The 22,266-nt window shown below is 46.6% G+C and overlaps 1 protein-coding gene across 3 annotated transcripts in view; it reads left to right on the top strand.

Annotated features, from left to right (window-relative positions):
- MDGA1 (MAM domain containing glycosylphosphatidylinositol anchor 1) overlaps window positions 1–22,266 on the top strand; it is a 137,330-nt gene that overhangs the window by 30,952 nt on the left and 84,112 nt on the right. For 2 of the 3 annotated variants that reach the window (XM_032184007.1, XM_032184006.1), the window contains exons 2-4: window positions 15,326–15,465; window positions 17,723–17,897; window positions 21,849–22,045. In XM_032184007.1, coding sequence (XP_032039898.1) covers window positions 15,326–15,465; window positions 17,723–17,897; window positions 21,849–22,045 — 512 coding nt within the window. The remainder of the gene's footprint in view (window positions 1–15,325; window positions 15,466–17,722; window positions 17,898–21,848; window positions 22,046–22,266) is intronic. The other variant, XM_032184008.1, reaches the window with a different exon arrangement.

Here is a 22,266-nt window from a genome sequence, read left to right as displayed (position 1 = left end):
GATGTTACTCAAGCAGCTAAAACAACTGCTAGATGTTTTCCTTCTCTGGTGGTAGTTGTTGTTCAAGAAGCCCTTCACAGGCCTCTCCATCTATGTTGCCTGTGGAAGTGGCTGCACTGTGAATCGCTCCTGCAGTTGCATTTCTGGGATTTAGCAGAAAGCTGGATAGGCTCCAGTGTTGCAGAACGTAAGTTGCTGTTTGGGGGCCTGTTGTTGTAGATGCTTTGTAATTATCACATTTGGTGCTTTCTAGCCCAGTTCGTGGGTAAACTTTCTCTCCTTATCCCTCACTTCTTTGCTTAAGAGATAACAGCTGCTCATTCAGCTTTTAACTCCCCTACTCAGACCGTCTTTAAGTGAAGCATCATGCATCCTGTTATGATGGATACCATATTCTTCAACTTGCAGTGCACAGGCCCGTAACTGTTTCCTAGAGAGTTGCAGACTTGATGGCTATTGGCCTGAGAGCTATTTGAGCTTTAGACCTTGAGATCATAGGGTTCTTATCTCATTCCCAGGAGGCAGTATGCTGTCTGGGCCTGAGCAGGAAAGGAAATGACAATTTTTGGCCTTCCGTATCTTTTAGTCATTGCTCTTAGTTTTATAACTTATGAGTTGCTCGAAGGCAGCAGCTAAGTGATTCCAACTTGGGCCAAAAGGCTATTGTGGTCAGCACTGGAAAAAGACAAAGCAGGAGCATGCCTTCAAGAATTTACAGGAAAGGAAGAGGCATAGCTGAACCCATGGGAAATTGGGAGCACAAGCAACCAAGAGGCGATTTGGGCTGCTGTGAGAGGCAGTGGACTTAATCATCATACCGAAGGAATATAATGCTGTTGGTATTTATTCTACAGAGCCGTTGAGCTACTGGTTCTTGGATTGTAGGACTGGTAGCTACCTGTGAAATGGGGGACTTGAATCCTACACAGTCAAAGGAGCTCCTTCAGGCTTAGCTACTGGAGACCAGGGACTTGAGGTGTATGGGACTGGGGTCCTATGGTGGGTGGATTGTCAGCTTCCTCCCCCTCTGTCCCTACCTGGTTGTGGAGTCCTTCATATATGCACTTATTTATTCTCTGTCCATTCAATTCCCCATGTACCAATTGTTGTTTAAAAGGTTGAGGGGCTTAGAGCCATGCCGCTTCAGCCATGTTTGGTGTTACTACTTGCAGCGTGAGGCTTCTTAGGGTGCTTGAGAGCTCTAGTGACCCAAAATCAGCTCTAAGGTTAATGTACGGTTATTGCGAGGAGCAAGAAGACACTTGGCACTGTCTTGGTGACTGATGGTGTTGGTTTTAATTAATGGAGAGCAGGTTGTCCCCACAAGCGTCCAGCCCCACCTCCTAATCCTTCCTACCGGTATCAACTTAGATTTGTTTTTAATTACATTTTATTAAGTATTACACAGGACTGTAAAATGCACATCAGATTACTGAGGATATTAATCCTCTGCACTTCTGTAGCACATTCCAACCGATGACAGAGGATTGTTTTGCAAACATTAATTATGAAGCTTCATAACCCCCCTGTGAGGAAGGTAATAGCCACAATAATACTTAGCGCTTATGTTGTGCTTTGCATCTTCAAAATGTTGTATAAACAAGCTTTAAAAATACCCTACATGACAAGGTAGTATAATTAGTCAAATGACACATGGGGAGACAAAAGTGTACCAAGAAGAAAACATGCTTGCCCAAGGTCTGACATCAAGTTGCTTACTGACTAGCGCTCACTGTTCTCAGTTTCTGGGTTTCTCTCCTACTCTTTCTATCTTCCTTTGTGCTGTAGTTGAGCAGAGCAGTAAAGGATGAAGGCCACGAACTGAAGAACATTAGGTCCATCTAACCGAGCATAAAATACAGGATGCCACGTCTCCTGGGTGACGTTGGGGGAGTTTCACTGAATAACTTTGTGGTTAACAGAGTCCTGGAGAGCTATTTGCAATCAGTGCTCAATGGTGACCAGCGGTTTGGATCATTTCTGCTGTTGCAAGTGAAATCCCTCTGTGTTTAACCAGGAGCTCCCCAGACACTTGAGCTGGCTCCCTGCCCCTGTCTTTGGCAGGTAACAACAGGGAAAGCAGAACTGACAACTGAAATTCCCATTCCCCACATATTTCAGGATGCTTTTTGGCCTGTGCAAGAGGAACTCTTTTACCTCCTAAAACTCTTTTTTTAATTAATATTATTTTTTTTTATTTTAAATGGGAAGCCCATTGTTTAATTTTGTGTTAATTCCTCCAAAGGTGGGAGGCAACATGCTGGGATGGTTGAGGACTTGAAGAAAGGAGGCTGGTTTGAGACCTCGTTCTCTTTGGGAGTTTGATTTCCTCCCATCACCCTTGGAAGTCAGGGGACTACTTTATTCTTCATGAGGTGGGTTGCTCTGTGTTATTCCATAGGCAGCCAAAGGCCCAGGACTGCTTTAAATAAAACTAAAAATCTTAGTAATGTCAAGAGAACATCTGATGAAGCTGAGGATAAGTCGTTTTAAAATATGCTGAGGTCTTAGCCCGCTGCGGCCTTGCCTAAGTAGGCCAAAGCCCTTTCTCTGGCAGAAAAGAGTTTGAGAACAAAAATCTTTAAAGAGCTTTCCTCTTCAGACACACTTCCTCTTGGAGGCTGGTGTCTGTCAGCATTGCAGTCTCTCAGAGCTTTATTTCCTCTGTGTCAAAGATCATCTTGCTTCCTTTGCAAGGCTGTCAGCTAGACCCTGGCTGCTTTGATATGGCTGCATTCGTCCCCGAATCCCCTGTTGTACAAGTGCTCAACAATGTTTGCACAAATGCATGATCTCGGGCAGAGAATTAATCTCTGTCCCTACCCCCCATGCAGCCAGCCGGCTGAGAAATTATTTTAAACACCATCCCATGTGCATTAGCGCTTCCCCAATTTCCTCTGCAAATCTCTGGTGTTTCAGATGATCTTTTGACTCTGCACAGATGCAGAGTAATAAATTCATAGCCCTGTATTGTGGAACTGCTGCTCCGAAGTTCATTGCTATCAGTCTCTCACCAGGGAACAGCCATGCCAACATCAGCCTGCCTTGCCTCTCCTTGCCTGTAATTGGTGCGCTTTTTTTGTTGTTGCTGGATTTTTTACCCTCTCAAACCTCTTTGCTAGTACATTTTTCTTCTTTCTTTTGTTCTTATTTCCCTCAAAGAGATAAATCATTTGAGCTGGCACAGCTGAGTGTGTGCCAGGATGTGGCAATGCCAAAGGTACTTTCATTTTGTAGGGGCTGAGGAATGCTCCTGAGACCAACAGCTGGCACTTGCTGTTGAGGAGAGGTGGCCCAAAGCTCATCTCCTTCACAGGAACTGCCTTGCAGTACTGTTTTTGGCAATCACAGGTACATCCAGAGTGCCCTGTCTGTACTGAGAACACCTGCCTGTGGAAAGGAGACTACAGAAGGCCAAAGCAGACAGCTAGGTGCTGAAGAGATTTGTGTTTTACTGTTTCTGACCACTTCTGGAGACCCTATCCATTTGTGGGGCATCTACTCCCCCATCACTTCCAAGTCCTCTGAGCACCGATAAGCAGCATAGCAGGCCGAGGAGTGCCTGCCTAGGAAAGGCAGTGTGGCCAGATGTACTGCACAGCTGGGGAGGAGTGGATGGATAATCTGTTAAAGGGAAACAGTGCAAACTGTTTGTTATGGTGTCAAGAATATTTCAGCTTGTGGCAGATGCAGAGTGGCAGAAAATGCTCCCTCTGTGCAGCGAGACAGACAGAGGGCGAGGAAGGGTTCCCCCATGTTCCACCAAAGCAGATAGCAGGGGATATCCCGAGTGTGACCAGGCTGTGAGACCCTCCTCTAGCACTTGTGTGCAAGGGGAGAATGAGGAGCAGTTCCTGCATCACAATTCCACCAGCTTAAAATCTGTCATAAAAGCATTGTGGGCTGGCTCTGCTACAGGCACCACTGCCCTCTCCTGTGTGCGTGGGGGGATGCTGGCTGTGCAGAGGGCTGTGTCGCACACCCTGGCCCTTATAGGCGGGGGGATGAGCCCCCTACCACAGTCCTAAGGTCACCAAGTGCTGTGGCAGGTGGGGTACACCCTTCCCTATGGTTTCCTGCCCCACAGACTCAGAGTGTTTTGTGGAAATGCAGGTAGCAGCTCTGCTGCTGAAGATGAGCTCAAGTTTGCCCATTAACTAGGGATTCGATCTCTGTTTTGTGTGAAAAATGCTGCTTACCCTCTACAGAATTACAGTACTTAGTCCTTGCTGGGAGAATGAATTTGCTGAGCGTTTCCAAGTCAATCCATTAATTGGCCTGAATTAAGGTTGTATGTTTTTTTGTTTTTTTTTTTTTTTTAGTGTCCTCAGTAAGAAATTTAGTATTTGTCAGTCTTTCTATTTGTCTGGAACTAACTGAAAAATGTAAGAGCACAGGGTTTTCAAATGTGGCACGTAAATAAAATTCATCGAAGTCTCATGTCTGGGCTAAAATTGGAAGAAAATAGGTTGTAATTAAGCTAAGTTATTAACAGTTACTGTATTTAATTATTGTGACTGCAGTTCTGGTCTGGGTCAGGTGGGACATCATTATCCCAAACTCAAACAGATCCAGTACTTAAAATGAGAGCTAATTAAGAGGGGAGATATGCACACTTAAAGCACCCCAAATAATACCAGCAGTTTGTGTTGTGATGCCATACACCAGCAACGTTGTGACTAAGATGTATTACTTCCATTGGCTGCAGATGAGACGAAACTGAGGTTTAAAGATATCATGTATTTTTCCTCTCATTCTCAACCCTTGGCATAACAAAGAGAGGAGAAATAAATGTGTGTTCCCTTCCCTTGCTACATCTGGAAATCTCTTTTTCTTTTTCCCTCCAGTATAATCTTACATGAATTTCCTGGGTTAGTTATTCTTGCCCCAAGGAATAATTGCTAGATTTCCGTGCTGTTTGTATCTCTTCATTTCACTGTATGTGCTTCTTTCATTTAACACAGTTTTAACCTGTCTGCGGGTCTTGCAATGACATATTTGAACGCATCTGCATCCATGTCCACACTGTGTTACCCAGAGTGCTGGCCTCCAGTAGCAATGCTTCTTACAAGGAAGAATTTTTCTCCTACCTTCTGCCCCTCCTTCCCTTTCCCCTCTGTCTTTATCAGCAGAAGGCAGAGAAAACAAAGAACTGACAAAGATAAATTTGTTCTATGAATCAAAGCCTCTGGAAAAGCTGCTATGGATTAGTTACCTTCTTAGCGAGAGTGGGAAATTTGTATGAAATTTCCCCTAAACTGATCTTTCCCATCCTTAGAAAAATGCCAAAGAACTTGGACAACAGTGTTTTAAATGGCATCTATCTAGTGCTCCTTTGTTGCCTATTTTGCTACAGCTAATTAAAAGAGAAAAGCTTTTTAATATTTAAGCACCATTAACTTGGCTGAATTATTAAATGTCAATTTGCATCATGTGCATAAAAGGATCAATAAACAAAGAGAATAAAACAATGGAGGTGGCTGGGGTTAGAGAGATGTCAGCTCCTCTTATCGGAACCAGGGGGAATTGCTGGCTTCTGTGCCAGGTTGTGGTTGCTAATTATTGGTACTCAAGAGGGAAAGAACCAGGGATTTTCTAGGACTCTTCACACCAAAGGCACCATAGGGATGCAGAGGATGCTGTCAAGATAAAATGTTACTTGGCTTGATTTCCAGGGGTGTCATGCAGCCCCAGTTGCCTCAGCTTTGCTGACAATTTGCTGGCGTTTCCTCCCTGTGCTTGCTTTCTTCTTTTGGGGTGGAGTTGAGCTGTTGTATTTACTTTTTCCTCCCTAGGTCATTTTGCTTGCTGGCGGTAGTCTTTGGACTTGAGTTTCCAGTGGTGGTGAAAAGGGATATGGGAGAAAATCCAGTGGAAATCAGTTTTTCTCAAATAAACTTTGAGTTGTGCAAGAGGTTTCCTTCCTCCTCTCCCTGTGACTGTGGATTTAGTGCTGGATTAGGCAGCCACGGAGGCTAAAGATTGGCCTTGGCATTACAAGGTGCCAAACTGGAATTAGGTATTGGACTGGATGCCAAGTCCTGGCTGTGTCCTGGGTCCCCAGCATCTCTGCCAGGGCTGAGCTGGGGTCTGTGCTGCCATTGCCTGTCCCCCACAAGGTGACTTTTGTGCTGGTGGGCTGGGGAGCCCATGGGCAGGTACCTCTGGGCTCAGAGCTTCAAAGAGAGAGGCCCTTGCTGCCCGCCACTTTTCAGTAGCAAAACTGGACTTTTAGATACTTGAATTAAGAGTGGCATTTGTACTTCCAGCTTTTTCTAGCTACAGCAAGAACAAAAGGGGCTTTCAGTGAAATTTTATTTCAGTCTCTCTCCTGCTGCTCTTATCACCCTCTCGCTCCTGCGGTGATTTCCCCCCCCGCCCCTGCTCTGTTCCTCAGCTGAAATAACCTTTCCCTTGCTGTGGAGGCTGGGTGTACTAGCGGGTAAACATAGCCATTTGTTGAATCTTTCCTCTGCTGTATGGAGCAAATGTTTGTGCTGTCATCACGCTGTGATTGCCCTCATGTCCCCAGCTCCCTCTGAGCCGGCTAGATTGGGCCCTCGAAGCAGCTCAGCTGTGACAGGTGAGGATTTAGCATAGATTCAGTGCCTGAGTATTTACCCAGCTCCTCAGATGGGCTTTGTGGTCTGTGCCAAGCTCTGTGCCTCTGCACAAGTTCTTGTGGCAGAGGTGGAGCTGGTTTGGTCATGTGGATGGTAAAGTCTGTAGGACTGTCTGTAGGATTGTAGGCACAGCCCCAAGCACCTTGCCCTGCTGCACACACCTGCTGGGGCCAGCTGCCCTGTGTGTGCAACATCCCTTGTGGCTCTCCTCATAGGGAGAAGTCCCCTCCTTGGACAGCTCTGCTCTGCCTGCCCGTCTGATACTCACCAGACCTCAGGTTCTAGTTAGTGTACCCTGATTACACAGGGCTTCACTTTTTGTTCTGTCTTGTCTATTGTTCTTGAATCAGTCTCTGTTTTCCTGTGTTTTCAGAAGTGGGTTATCACATGCGTGCAACTTCAGTGGAGCCTTCATTTTTCACCAGCTAAGAATGTAGCATCCTTTGTGTGTCCTGCCAGCCAGGGAACTGGGTTTGAAACCACTCCCTTCCTCTGCCTCTCCCTATTTTTCTGATTCAGGAGTCACAGCTGTTGCCTGATGTTTACTTTTTTTTTTCCTTTTTGATATGAAAAGGAGCCTGTAGTTATTCATTGATTAGAGTTCATGCACCTTTGCCACTAATCTAGTTGACAGATGATTAGCAAATTGACATATTTTCTCCCTTTTGAAGGGATGACGAGTCTTTGTTGTGCTCTCCTTTCATCTCCTGTGTTAAATGGTGAAGCAATAAAACAACAGCTGAGTTTCAAACTACGTTGGTTTATAGATCTGTGCATGAACCTCTGTTGAAAAGTCACTGTTGTACCAAAGTGATTTAACATAAGAAGGAAAAGGATATGGAGCAAGCAGTATCAATGATGACTTTGGGAATGAGCAGACCCTGAGTTCAGGGAAAGGAGGAGAATAGCAAAACCCTTGGGACCGTTTGAGCAAAGCCCATTTGCTTGCAACAGTTATTAACTGCAGATCCTGGGCACCTGTTGGGCCGTGCTGAGAAGCTGCAGCATCTCTGTGGAAGGCAGCTTTCATGGCTGAGTGGGGATGTGAAGCTTCAGAGGATCTTCATGTTGGGAAAGAGGAGGGAGAATAGAGAGCAGAAAGTGAGCTGTGTGAAGAACAGCTCCTGGCCATCAGAGACGACCTCAGCTCTCCTGCTGGCCGGGTGCTCAGAAACTACCCAGAGCATGGAGTTATCTGGGTGAGAGTGTGCTGGAAGCTGAGGGCATGAGGGCTGCTTGTGAAAGGCTGGAGGGTTGGTGGGTTTTCTGCAAGCCTGCATCTGTCTGTGCCCCTTTGGAGGGTGGTGGGACAATGGAACAGCTGGGGACCCGCTCAGGGCACGGGAGACCTTTTTGGAGTTTCCATTGGCTCCCATTTCCAAGGGATCAACCTGCTGCTGGTCTGCCCTCAAGAGCATTCCTGCAGCTTACAGGCAGAATAAGGAAATGTCAGTGCTGTGTCCAGCTGAATTTCTCTTCTTGCAGCCCTATTTTTTATTTTTTTCTGACTGGACTGTTTAATTTCTAGGTGTTTTACCAGCTGGCAAACAGATCAGCCTGTCTGTGGGCCCTAGAAGACAGGGTGCTTGATTTCTCCTCCAAGCTGCTTGTTTCATTTTTTTTGTTTGTTTGTTTTTGTTTTGTTTTGTTTTCCCCACTAAAACGCTTAAGAACATCAAGTAGCAGCCAGACAAAAATTGGCTTTTTAAGTGCAATGCTTTGAACACTCAGCCTGGCTGGATCACCTCTCCTGAGTGTGGCTCTGTGGCTCATTGGGTTTTGCAGCAAGATTTAGAGATACAGCACAGGCTTTGAAGCTGGTACAGTAAGAAGTGGGCTGGGAAAGATAGTCTCTTTTATGGTCATCGTGAGACACACTTGTTTTTTCATTTCCTAACCAAAGCTGGATACTCCCAGGACAGTATAACTCAGGTGCAGGCTCTGACTGCCACTGCATCTAGAACCCCAAATGGTTTGAAGGCAACCTACCTTGTGTTAAGTCATCTGTACAAATTCCCCTCAGACATGAGTTAGGCAGTGATGCAGAGTTCATGCCACAGCAGAGTTGTGTATATAACATCTATCACTTGATACCTATCCAACAAAACGTTTCTGATTGATTTTGCTCTGCAGCGTGATGCTCTGCAGTTGGGTGGACCCGTGTAAGCAAGTTTCTTGAACACTGTGGAAAACTGATGAGCTGCTGCAGGCACTGGAGTTGGGGCTGGGGGAGTTAGTGATGATCTGGTTGCTCTGATACTTCAGTAAAGCACACAATACCCTCTTCAGTTTTAAATCGAATGAAGATCTCAGAAGCAGCTGTTGCAGTCACTGGGGGGTGTACCTGCTATTCATGACATCTCACGTGATTTTGTTGCTGGCATTTTTCTAAAAGAAACCAAATTATAGAGATGCTTCAAGGAAGTGACATTGATTAAGCTAAAAGTTATTTTAAGACCATGCAAATCATCTGGCTGAGCTTTGCAAAAGGGAACTCTGTTTCTGGATATGCAATCAGCCAGAGATGTAAAGAGATAGTTTTGGCCAAGTTTCATGCTCTGTGACTGTTTTCCTCATCTCTGTGATTTCTGTGTGCTTTCCATCAAAAAGAAATGATATTCTTCATTTTTTTTTGCTCAAGAGTGCTGTGAAGTGTTGTATAGGGTTAGGCGTGGTCACTTTGCATATCTCAGGAGTGGCTGTGCTTCTGTTGTGGATGGATTGATGCTTGTATTTTAATCATGATGAAGAGTCAGGCATTTTGCTGCTGAAATATATATTCTCTGCTGCAAATTTAGGCCAGGAGTTCAGCAAGCAGACCTTTTTTAGGTGTACGTGGTTTGGACTGCAGCACTGGTACACGGGGATCAAGAGAGTCTCAGTGGTGATCCGTCTTGCTTGGAGCTGTAATCCTCAGGGTCAGCACGTCAGGAGGGCTTCCTGGAGGCTTTTGCTTTAGGGCAGCCTTTTGGTACGGCAGAGTCACCCAGGCAGCACACCATGTTGGAAGAGTCAACAGGAGGAGCTTCAGGAGAGAAGCCCTAGGTTCACAGGAGGCTCTGTGCGGAAAGCTGTGCTGGAGAGGGGAAGAAAGGCTCAGAGCAAGGAGCAGGAGGAAACCTGGGAACACGGACGTGTTTTGCTCCTTGCAAAAGCTCCCTCCCTGGGAGCTTCTGTGTCGCCAGCTTTGCTGTGGGAGTAGCCCTAGGTAGGCTAGGCTGTGCTGGGCACCTCCAGCTGGGAGAGGGTCTGGAGGGGGATGAGGTGCAGAGGGGGTCCCCAAGCAGCCAGGGAGCATGTTCAGCTGGTGGTGGTGGTGGCACGGGCACCCCAGGGCAGGCTGCTCAAAGACATCAGGTGTTTGAGCTCCTTTACACCCGTCTGCTGCCATCTCCTCTCCCTCTGCCAACGTGCTGGTCTTAACTGCCAGTAGGTATGGGCAGTCTTTCTTTAGCCATTAATACACTATTGATCTGCAGCCCTCCTGACAGTGTTAATGGACACTGATTGTGTATTATTATTTCCATAATCAGCCTCAAGCTGGAGTGAGTTTTCTTTTTCAAATGGCCCATCAATATCCTGCCCAGCATTGTGGGCTGGAGCTGGCCTGGTTAATTTGTTTAGCTGAAATTTTCGGCAGGGCCTGTGGTCTTCATCCACTGTGGAGCAATCAATGAGACCAGCTGAATAGTGACAGACCACACAACGAGGCAGCTGCCATCCCTTCCCAGGGCAGGCGTAAGCAGGATGTTTTTTTCTGACTGTCAGGACATGGCCTCTGCAGACCCTTCCCCTCCTACTAGACCTTCCTCGCTCCTGCTGAGTGTTGCCAGTGTCTCTTCCCTTTATTTGTGCCCTGCTTCTCTTTGTGCCCTGCTAAGGGGACACGACCTCTTTCTCAAAGGTCTTCATGTTTGTGTCCGCCTCCTCTTCAAGCAGAGTGTTGCACATTGTATGAACAAGATGGATAAAATGCTAAAGCGGTGACTTCAAAGCCTGAGATGCTCCCTGGGTGTTTTGCACTGCAGCATCTGAAACAAACAGTGCCATAGGGCAGTGCCACCCATGGGCAGGCTGCTACTGAGAGCGGCCATGCAGCAACAAAAGTCACATACAGATGTCACTGATTAAGTTCTTATTCAAGCACATACTTCCAGAAGAGCCTGATGTTAAAATTACACCAGGCATGCAAGAGGGCACCATGTGGCAGAGCTCAGCCACAGCTTCCCTTTCTGCACCCAGCAGGAGGGCAGCACTGGGGGAGGTTACTGTGTCCAGGGGTGCATGACCATGGGACCTAGGCCAGCAGCTTTGGAGATTAATGCTCTTCATCATTGTATGCAGGACACGTGCAGGTGGTAAATGTGGCAGTGTAGTTGATACAGTGCTATAAAAGGGATGAGTGGTTGTCCTGATGGCTGCTGACGGTGACTGCAGGAGTGTGTGCAGGGGGACCAGGCACACCAGCCAGCCCCTCTGGTGTGCCTGGAGGGCTGTGTGCTGCTGCGTGTTCAGAGCTCTTCTTCTGAGTTGCAGACTGATGGGCTGGAGACAGATATATCTGGAACAGATAATAAACTGTTAGAGCCCTAAGGATGCTGTTCCCTGCTTGTCTATCTCTGCTCCCCATCTCCTGCCCCCATCTCTCTCTGTCCTCCTTGAGCTATGGATTTTCACTTGGCTCCTGGCAATGCAGGATCCATCTCCCACCACCCTCTCTGTGAAGGAGTTCTCATCACTGTCATCATACAGATGGGATCTCGGGTTCAAAAAGATGAAGTGGCTAGATGTGTGAACCAAATGCATATTACTCAGTCCTCTCAAAAAAAAAAAAAAAATCTCTCTCCTTTTCTGCCTCTTAATGATATTAGCAACCTCTAAGCACCAGGAGTGTCATAAACTTTCCAGATTATGGTAATAATAACATCGTATAGTACATTGCATTGGGAATAAAATTATTTTACCCTTTCCAATTTCCTTTTGTTTTAATGTGTAAATATATCAAGTGGAAAGCATAGTAGGAAATCTCCATGCAGATGCTGAATGTACTGCAAGTCAGCCCTTTCCAGAGGAAGGGCTTAATGGAGCAGTTTCAAAGCCTGAATTTTGCATGGCAAAGTGTCTGGCTCTAAAAAGTTGGTTGGCTCAGTTTTGCTGCTGTGTGTTGCACTGGGAGCCTTCCATAAATTGATCTCTCACCTGGAAGTGGAATGGAAGTGATGATGCATCTATCCATGGAAATTATGGGAAAAAGGGCAGGGAACAACGTGGCCCTTCTTACTCCCCAGAAGTCTCCAGGGTTCAGTCTTGTCCATCTGCTTTGGGGTTTGCCAGCCTGAGGAGATTGGTTCTGCTCCATAGAGCTTAGCAGGGCAGGCTATATCTGTGCAAGGCTCACTCCTTGTGGAGCACCACTGAGAATGGATGAGATTACTGCTTCATCTCCAGCACCTGGCCTCATTCTCCAGCCTTTCTTTTTCCTCCCAAGGGCTTTCTGTGAAACAGGTGACTCTGACAGGCATGGTCCTGCCATCCTGTTGTCCTGGCAATGCGCAAATTGTCTGCATCCTGAAATCCTTCAGGAGACCTAGGATGATGTCAAACAATAATGTATTCTTTCTGTTCAAACACATTAAAAGTGCAATTAATCCTCACGATCTCTCTGCCCGTTCATAACGTGGAATGAGGTGACTTTCCCAGCCTCTGCATGCTGTGGCAGGCTGAGCTTAGAACCGAAGCCTTCCAGAGTCTCATCCTGTGATTTAACGCAATCCCTCAGGAGCTGGGTTGGTCCCTTGCTCAGCCCCCACACCTCCACCAATGTCGGTTTTCTCAGCCTCCTATTCCATCTCCCTGAATGCTTTTCTCTCCAAGACAACCCCAGGCTTTCTGGGCTCACTTTTGAGACATTTAGATTCATATGAGGTTTAAAACACATCAGAACAATTGTTGGTCTTGCTGGGGACCTGATGCTGTGAATGCAAGAGAGATGTTACAGCTTGAACGGAGGGGATTCACTTAAAGTGATGTCCCTTTCCACTAAATATAGCTGAAGGTATTACTGACAGTAACACAGGCAAGTTAAGGCACCTACAAACAAAGCTTGAACATACAGTCTTGCTTCTGAGCTTCATGACAGCCCAGTGGGCCTACGGGGGATTTGGGAGAGAAGAACAAAACTGTGATGCAGGGCCTATTTCTAACATCGTCGTTTTGCTAGTGCCATATAATGCTTTGTACTGCAGAATAAAGATTACTTTAAATAATATTTCTATCAAACTCAGGCAACAATGATGGTGGCAAAGTATTTTGGCACCCAAGTAGTTAGACAAAAGCTTTCTTGTCCCATACCACTGTACTTAATGGCATTGCTGTAGAAATTCCCCACGTATTAATGCCTTTAGGCAGGTGGCAGACAAGGGTTACAGAAGACAGGTGAATGTATGGCAGCAGGATGGCCAAAGGCAGAAGCACACAAGTTGAAAGAGTTAAGGCTAGAGAAATTGTGCACTATATGGGGTACGGCAGAGCAACTCAAGGAAACATTTAAATGAGAGCTAGAGCTGCAGATAAATATTCTAATTCTCCATGGGGTGGCTGGCAATTAGTTTTTGCAGCAAGGTTGCATTTGCAAAGGGAGAACAGAGCCACCAGCCGGCAAATGCAGCCCAGAGAAAGTGTAGAGAGATTTCAAGAGCTTTGCTGCTGCAGGGTGTCAGGATCCCACTGAAAAAAATAGGTAGCACAGGTCACAGGGAGAATATGCTCCAGGATAGGAAGGGACAGGTTGTCTCCTTTAATTGTAGAGCAGGGAGTCTTCAACATCACAGACTGGGTCGTGGCATTGTGAACAATTCTCTGTGGTGCATGTGTGTGATGGCATGTCTGCAGAGGACTGATCTGAGGGCTGAAGCAGCATGATAAGACTGTCTTTTGGATTAAGGTGTATTGGCAAAGGTTACATGTTCATCTGAATAGCTCCTCTGCCATTGTTCACTTGACAAGCAATCATGATGTCTTCTCCTGATAAGTCACTGCATTACTTAATAAGTGTATACATATGCACATGTATACCTGTGCATATACAGATTTCTGATTTCTTCTTTCTTCTGTTTTAACAAGGATCTTCTGCCATTGAGGCAGGGAAGGTCACTCACCTGCTAAGTGGTTTCAGTATTGCATGGTGTCCAAGTGACGGTAGGCATGTTCCTATGAGCCCTGAAGATGGGAAAAGCTGAGGGATTTGTCTATGTTTGTGCCATCATATTATTCAAATAAATGGTTTGCTTCACTTAGTCATGGCTAGGGTAGCAAAAGAGCAAAAGGCCAAAATAATTTTGCCAACGAAGTGGCACTAAGCTGAAAGGAAGAGGTGCAAAAAGGAGTAACTTGCTCTCTGAGCAGTGCTGCTGCCAGCGTGCTAAGTGGCCATGGCAGGCTGGAAAATCCTAGCAGTGAGAGCAGCATGCTCCCCACTAGCCCTGCGGCTGTTCTTGTGTCCCTGCTGCTCAGGGAGCAGTACAATGCAGTGACACCCGTCTGTAGAAGCCGACCTCAAAGGCGGATCTTCTCTGCTGCCCAAGCCCAGCCTGCCCTTGGTCTGTGCTGCTGGTGGATGAAACCAGCATAAATTTGAGCACTTCCATTTCCCAGCTGGGTGGGTTTAAAGCATTTTGGTCATGCCTGTGGCAGAGCAAAAATATGCTTTCAAAAAAAAAAAACAAAAAAGTAGTCTTGAAGTTCAGCTAACCTTTTTGAAAAAGTGGGTGCTCAGTTCAGCTTTAACAGGCTGTGGAAAAAGCAGTGCTTGTTTCAGAAGGCTCATGAAGGCTCTTTGCTTTAAAGCCTTTGATCGCCTCCTCAGTGGCTGGTTCGTTTGCATTGTATTTCACTAATGGGAACTAGAGCTGCAGCTCTGGGGTCACCTGGAAGCATTGTAGCACGACGGGGAAGTGCATCCCAGGGGGACTGTCACTGAGGTACTGGTTCTTAGACACATTTGTGGGTTTCTCTGTTCCTTGAAGTGTGACTGGAGTTTTCCCCTCGAACAAGCACGGGTGTCCCATCGGGCTGTGCAGTCACCTTCAATACATCTCAGCCGCTTTGGTGATCACACAGGCGCTTTCAGAGTAGGGAGCCAAGGCCTGCTCGTGCAGGCCTCCAGAGCTGTTTTATTTAATCCTCTTCTCCTACAGCTTCTCTCTTCCTGCTGCTAGTCAGGGCTGCAGTGGGACATAGGTGCTGTTTGTTATGCTCCCCTGCATGGTAAATCACAGCTGCCAGGCCTGTTTTAGACATAGAGCAGATGTGATTTGGCCAGGTCCCTGCTTTAACCGCTTGCGTATGCTTGTTTCTGGGTGAGGTGAGAGCAGGAAGGCATTGGTCCTCAAGCCTGTGCAGGACGCTCTGCAGGTCTTAGGAAAGCTCCACATGCGTTCAGTGCCTAGAGCTGCTAATCCCAACAGCACCAAAAGATTTAAACTAAGAGTTGATACCAGCCCCTCAGGAGACGGGGAAGAGCTCTCAGTGCTCCATTTCCTGAGACATTTGTGTCTCATGCACAGCACTGTCTGACTCTTCCCCTCTGTGGTTCAAAGAGGTGGCTCCTCCACCCTGCTGTGGGAACAGCCACCATGGGTGGTGGAGTCAAGGGCCTGGGGTGCTGCTTGTTTCCCTCTTTACCTCTTCTTTCCTCCCCACAGCTCCTGCTCAGGCCCAAATCATCCATGCTGGGCAGGCATGCGTGGTGAAGGAGGACAACATCAGCGAGCGTGTTTACACGATTCGGGAGGGGGACACGCTGGTCCTGCAGTGTCTGGTCACAGGACACCCCCGGCCACAGGTGAGCTTTCAGCCTGGCCTGTCAGCAGGGTGCCCAGCTTCATCTTACATGTTGGAGTCAAGTAGGGTTGCCCTATAACACAAGTACTGTTTAAAGTATAAAGAAGCCAGCCTTGCTTTCAAGAAATATGTCCAAAGAATTTTGCAGGAGCCTAGCCAGAACTTCTAGTGGTCTTCAGTATGTGAAGGACCAGAGCATGGGTCTGCCTGCTCCAGGACAGAGCATTGCAGGAGTGGCAGCTGGTGTGTCCTGGGAGGCTGGATGTGACAGAATACACTCAAGGGAGCCAAGTATGATATGTGCACCTTCTTGCCCCACTTCCCCAATCCTGACAGTCCAAGACATAATGAGAAGCCACACATCTGCGTACATCAATCAACCCCTCCATGGACTTTCTTGTGAAGAGATGCCTGGCTAGAGGAGTTGACAAAGGAGAGGGAGAGAGACTCAGCCAGCAGGATTTAAAATGGCTTATCCATCAAAGCATATCCTAGAAACATTAAAAAAAAAAAAAATCTAAACCAGGTTAGCAAGAATGATCAGGCTAAGCTTGTGGAAGTGATGGCTGGATGATAACTGTGGACATCAGAAAGGAGGAAGATGGTAGGGCTGGCCCTGCCTAAGGATGTTGAACATGTGGGAAGGTGCTGGCAGGGTGTGGGGATTTGAGCCTGAGTAGTCAGAGAGATTTCTGGAGCAGAGCCTGATGCAGACAGCATGCTAGTGGGCAACACTGCAGCTTGTCATTGCCCAGACACACAAGGGAGACACTGGAGTGTAGAACCAGGCGTGACCAGGGAGGCTGGGACCTGTGTACATAAAATATGGCACGTGTCCTATTTCTGCCCTCCCTCCTCATGGGTAGATTTCTTCCACAGTTAAGCTCTTTTCCTAACCTTTGTTTAATCTTTTCTTTTCCCTTCTATCAGCCAGTCATTAAAGCATGAAAATGTGGCCAAAATACTTAAATGAGATTGAAATTGCAAAGATTAAAGAGCTGGCTGAAGTGTCCTTGCAAACATGAGACTATGAGAGTCCTGAGGCCCTCAGACAATTTCATAATAAGCCTACAAAGACTAAATAAATCCATGGTCATTAGCTCCAAAAATCTGTTCAGCCTGGTGCTCTGGGACTGGTATTTAGACACCCATGCTCTTTCTAGAGCATCAGCATCAATCAGGTGGTGGCAGTTAGCTTTAAGCAAAGCCTGAGATATGGGGTCAAGGTATCTGGTTCTTCTCATCCATGGCCAAAGTTGAATGAAAATCAGTCTCCTTTCTGTTGGCAGAACCTGCTGGATCTCAGCCCCAGAATCTAGATGGCACAACTGTGGGAGAGCATCAGAGTCACCAGTCTTTATAAGGCAGGTTTTTGAGATAGGGCACCAATGAGCTGAGAAAAGCTGTCTCTCTCTTCTGTTGTCTGGGCTGCAGAAAATGAGAGCAAGCTTGTACTTCCACTGCTTGGACTATACCTTGTTACAGACATAAGAAATACCCTTCAGTCTTTAGTAGTGCTGTTCTTTTGCCACTGTTCACCATGAAATACCATGCCACTATATTGCTCCCACCAGCCAGGATCTTAAGACATGTAACATACGGCCAAAAATGCAAGACAGACTGTAATCTAAAAGGATTTTTCCCCCTTTTCTTTTTCTGTAGCTTCCAAATCAAGGTAAAAGTTTGTGTACTGCAGAAGAATGACTTTAAAAAAATAACATACATGGGGTTCCCTGTGGGAAGGAGGCTAGAGCCAGATAGTAACAGCGGTTTCAACTCTTGGAAAAGCAAACAACAGAAATAACATTGCTGTCCAGAGAAAGATGAAAAAGTGCTGACGGCAATAAAAGCCCTGTAGGTGTGAGCTGATGTCTGCTGTAGCTTCGTGGCCCACTAGCCATGTGGGATCCTGAGGCTTAATGCTGAAAGTCCTGTGCTGTGCATGTAGTGGTATTAAACTAAGCAAATTGCTGGGGTTTGCAGGACCAGAGTGGTGAATATGCAGTGTTTGGTTAACTGAAGGGTTACCCCAGGTGTTAGGACATGGGGGTTGGCAATGGGTCAGAATTAGTAGATGGTCTACTGAGACATATTGAGATCAGCAGCTGAACTTTAGTAAGGTCTAGTGGTGTTGTAAGGATCGCTTTTGTGACTGACTGGGGAGGAAAAGGAGAAGGAGAAAAGTTATTGCAGCCATTCTCTGGGATCTCTGGCTTGTGCCACTGACAGTTTGTGTTTCCCTCATTCTTCTTATGCAGGTGAGATGGACCAAAACCGCTGGCAGCGCATCGGACAAATTCCAAGAGACGTCAGTGCTTAACGAGACCCTGCGGATTGAGAAGATCCAAAGGCTGCAGGGGGGCCGCTATTACTGTAAAGCAGAAAATGGGGTTGGGGTCCCAGCCATCAAGTCCATTCGAGTAGATGTGCAGTGTAAGTCGTTTAGCGGCAACCCAGACCTTCCCACAGTTCTACTGTGTGTCTCTGCTTTGCTGCAGGGCCGGTAGGGAGCTGCATTGCCCTAGGACCACGCGCATCTCATTCAGGAGCAAAGGGACTACTGTGGTGTCCCCAGGGTCCATTTTCCCTAGGAGATCAGGTCCATATGGGAAAAAGACGGCTCTGCCTGTCCACGTGGACCACTCTTATCTAAGTGCTGTGATGTCTGTCACTGCCAGGGGTACCTAGCACTTGTGTGGCATGTGGCGTTGTAGATGGCTTCTGCTTTCTTTGTCTTAATTTTGAATAAGACTTGGTTTGCTTCTTGGAATAATTAGTGCCTCAGGTGCCTGGAGCACTCCTGAAACCAGTGCCATTGCTAAATACAGTGTGGTAGTAACAGAGCAAAAGATTCTGGGATACACCTGAGAAAGCTGTGTTGAGAAGGGGTAAACGTGAGGGAATCTGTTGAGGATCCCTTGGTTTCAGCAGTGGCTCAACATTCCTCTGGCTGCTTGCAATGCCTGTCTGTCTTGTGTCCTGGAGATGCCACCTTGCACCCCAAGATTTGGTAGTTTCTCGTGCTGACTTAATGTTTATTTTGGGGCTGTTGTGATCAAAAGGGAAGAAAAATAGACTTATTACATACCCCCTGTTAGGGGGAATTGGAGATTTAAAGTTTAGGCAACTTCTGAGGAGACTTGGCCTCTAGAGGAATATTATGATTCTGCTCATTGTCCTATGCTATCCACTGTTCCAGTTTCCTCCAGCTCTGTTAACACGAAATCCCTCTTCTCACTCACATCATCTGAGAAGGCCTAGCCAGCAAGAGGTTGATGCTAAAAAAAAATGCAAATTATTATAAATTATAATAATTAGCTGGAACAATCCTAACCCATCACCCCCTGTTTCCAAGGCCCTTTTAGGAAGACAGTCCTCTGTACTGAGGTGCAGTGTACAATAGCCTTCTGTAACGAAAGGAACTTGTTTTTCCCAGTCCTCAGTATGACTCCTTGCCAGGGCCTGTGTCTATAGGAACAGAACTGTGGCATGAGTCTCTCCTTACAGCCTGCAGGCATTCCCTTTACTTCTGGAGTGCAGACTGGAGCTAGAGTGATGTAGCATCCCATGGTCCCTCGTGCAGCTCTGACCTGTAGAACTATGGGGCTAATGGGGTGGCCAAGGGCTTTCTCATACTAACATCTACTCTGCAGATGGACTTGGTAACACACCTCTGTTCTGCTCACTTGGTTTTTGGGGAGGAGAGTCTATTTTCTGCTGGTATTTGCAGTAAGTACAAGGGAACACATAGGAACAGCCACAGTTTTTGTTGAACGCTCACCCAGACAACCTTCATCTGAATGAACCAGAGTTTGAAAACAAACCCCTCTTTTCCCTACATCCTGATTTGTCGTTAGAGGTAAGTAATCACTCTCATGTGGACCTTGGTGTCCTTGACAGCCAGGGCTAGTCCTCACTCATTCTTTTAGTATTAGACAGCCAGACTGTGTGGAGAGCATCATTGGTGCCAAGAGGATATCAATACCGAAGCACTAACCTGTGTAGCAAGTTATTCCTTTGCTCCAACTGTATGTTGAGTGAGGCTTTAAAGTATTGGCTAGGCACTGGCAGAGAGACAGCTGCCGTGTGGAGTATTTCCATGTGGGAGAGAGGGAAAGGAAAGAGAAAGAAAGAATGGATGTTTACAAGCTTATATTGCACATGAAACATCCCATGTGATCATCTCCATGAGCAGCCTTGGGCCAAATTTATCATTTGTGCAGCTCACTGACATCAGTGGCGTTACTCGTACATCAAGGACATGTATACTGTCGTAGGTCTTATTTTAGCTTTTCTCAGGAGGACTAGGCTTAGAGCTGACTGCTATTAAAGAAGGCTGAAAGATTTGAAGGGGGAAAGGTTTAGCAGGAAAAAGGAAGATATTTTCTCCGTGAGGAGTAGCTGGGAGTCAGCAGAACTGAATGGAGAGCATCTTCTTTGATGGGTAAGGGAAGTGTTTTGCCTTGCATCCTTCTGAGAAATGGGGCCTCAGAGGGATGCTAGCTACAGACTTGCTCCTGGAAAGTGTGAACAAATAAAGTGGGATTAAGGAATAAAGAAGGGGCAAAGAGGAAAAACTGTGTCCAAAGACCTGGTCCAAGAGAATTTGATGTAAAATTTAGAAATTTAGTCATCTTATGGACACATAGAGGAAGCACTTTATGGAGAGGGGACATTTTTCTCCACCTTTGTATGTTTTCTACATTTTTTTCCTATTTCTTTCTTTTTTCTTTTTTTTTTTTCTTTTTTTTCTTTTTTTTTTCTTTTTTCTCCTTTCTTGTCGACATTCAGTTAACAGCTCTTCTCATCTCTCTGAGCTATGGTATGGTCAAGCCAACAAATCTTGTGTCCCATTACAAGTGCTGTCTACCAAGCATACAGCTCATTAAAATATGCAAATCCACCACTTAACACTTGTGATTCAGCACAGAACATACGTTATTTGGATGACACGTTAACAGGAACTCATCCCTGCTCCTCCACTTCCTTCCTGGGAGGCAGACTTACAAACTTGCAAATCTCTAGAATAAAACATCTTGAAAATTAGGTGACATGAGAGGGCTGGAGGTGATAGGCACGTGTCTGCGTCCTCTCTGCTACTGTGTGCAGAAGATAGTGTTGGCAGCACAAGGGCATAATGGACGCATGTGCTTCAGTTTTCTTGCAGTTGAAGATGGGGTCATAAGGCTGTTGAAAGCACAGGATTGTTTCACTGAGCTCAACAGACACTTTACAAGGCATGTTTAAGGGCATTGGGGCAGATTTCATTTTTAGAGAGCTAGCTGGTTCCATCTTGTAAGGTGGGATCTATACATTTAGCCCTAATCAATCTCAAAGTGGTTCTGGAAGAAGGGAGATCCACCTCCTCTGAGGTTCTCCTCATGTTTCCTTGATGTTTCAACAGTGGTGGCTGGTGCAAAAGCCCCGGAAAATGATCCCCTTTTTAGCAGGAAGGCAGTCCCTAGGGAGCAGCGTGCCCTGGGTAGAGGGAGAAAGTATGTTCCCTGCAGAGCTATTACCTCCTCCTTGCAAGTGAAGTTATTGATAACCATTGTTCTGATCATGAGGGCTAGTGTCTGGTGCAGGTGTGGTGAAGGAAGGAGTATTTTCTGTAAAGAGAGAAAGGAATCTGATCAGTTTAGAGGTGGATAGTAGGGGTGTATTGAGTAGAAGCTACTGAAGAGGGAGAGTCAGTGCAGACCTTGGAAAGGGGAAAATACACAGAGGATACTTTAATAGGAAAAACAAGGGAAATTGTGCACACCTGTCACTATGTTTTGCATCTCATGTTCCTGTGGCACCCCACCAGACTTGCTCCTATGTAGGACCTTGATCTTGACTTGGTTTCTACTCTCACCCCTTGACTTGAAGGTTTGTCATGTCTTTTGTGTCGGCATCTCACAGCCATGGGCTTAGCCCTGTGATTTCAGGAGAGCACTGAGAAGTGCAAAGTGGGAACAGAGGAAATGAGGATGGAGTAGAATTACTCTGGATCCTTGTGGCCTGTCACTGAAGTGGAGAATGGTGATTTGGGGTGTGGGATGTCTCTGAGGAGGGTTATACAGCCCACTTGTCAGAGAGGTGTGTGTCAGGCAGCCAGTTTACTGGAGGATCACATGGGATCTGTCAACCAGAGGGTGCTTTCTATTCTCTGAATGTTGTGTGGTGAGCGGGAGAATTTTGGCTTCTCCTGTCTGTTCCCTTTAGATACTGTTTGTGTTACCTGCCCTCAGATCAGCTCTGAACTCAGCAGTTGTCCTTGGCCAAATGTGTGGGAGCTTCCCCTCTCCCTTACGGCCCCTGGAGCTTCATCCACCCTGCAGGCTGTACAGGCAGACCAAGCTTCACTAACAACTGCTGCGGCCCTCCTTGCCTTCCTTCCAGATCTAGATGAGCCTGTTCTCACCGTTCACCAGACCATCAGCGATGTACGTGGCAGCTTCTACCAGGAGAAGACCGTCTTCCTCCGTTGCACTGTCAACTCCAACCCGCCAGCTCGCTTCATATGGAAACGGGGAGCTGAGACACTTTCCCACAGTCAGGACAATGGCGTGGACATCTATGAACCCCTCTACACACAGGTGAAAAAAAGCAGACCTCCACCAGCTTGTGATGAGCATCGCGGTGTGATATGGTGCCCTCTGCAGCGGATGGTGTTTCTCTCTGCATGTGGGTTATGATGCTGGGGAGAGAGTGGTGGGGTGTTCGAAGGAGCACTGGCTCCAGAAGCCGTGGTACCTTTTTCTGTATGCAGGTTCTCAGGGGGAAAGAGCAGCAGGAGGGAGCACGACAGCCTAGAAGT

The sequence above is a fragment of the Aythya fuligula genome, chromosome 3 (genome assembly GCF_009819795.1).
Source record: "Aythya fuligula isolate bAytFul2 chromosome 3, bAytFul2.pri, whole genome shotgun sequence".
Classification (NCBI taxonomy): Eukaryota; Metazoa; Chordata; class Aves; order Anseriformes; family Anatidae; genus Aythya; species Aythya fuligula.
The sequence above is the reverse complement of the archived record's forward strand: the minus strand, read 5'-3'. Positions and strand labels throughout refer to the sequence as shown.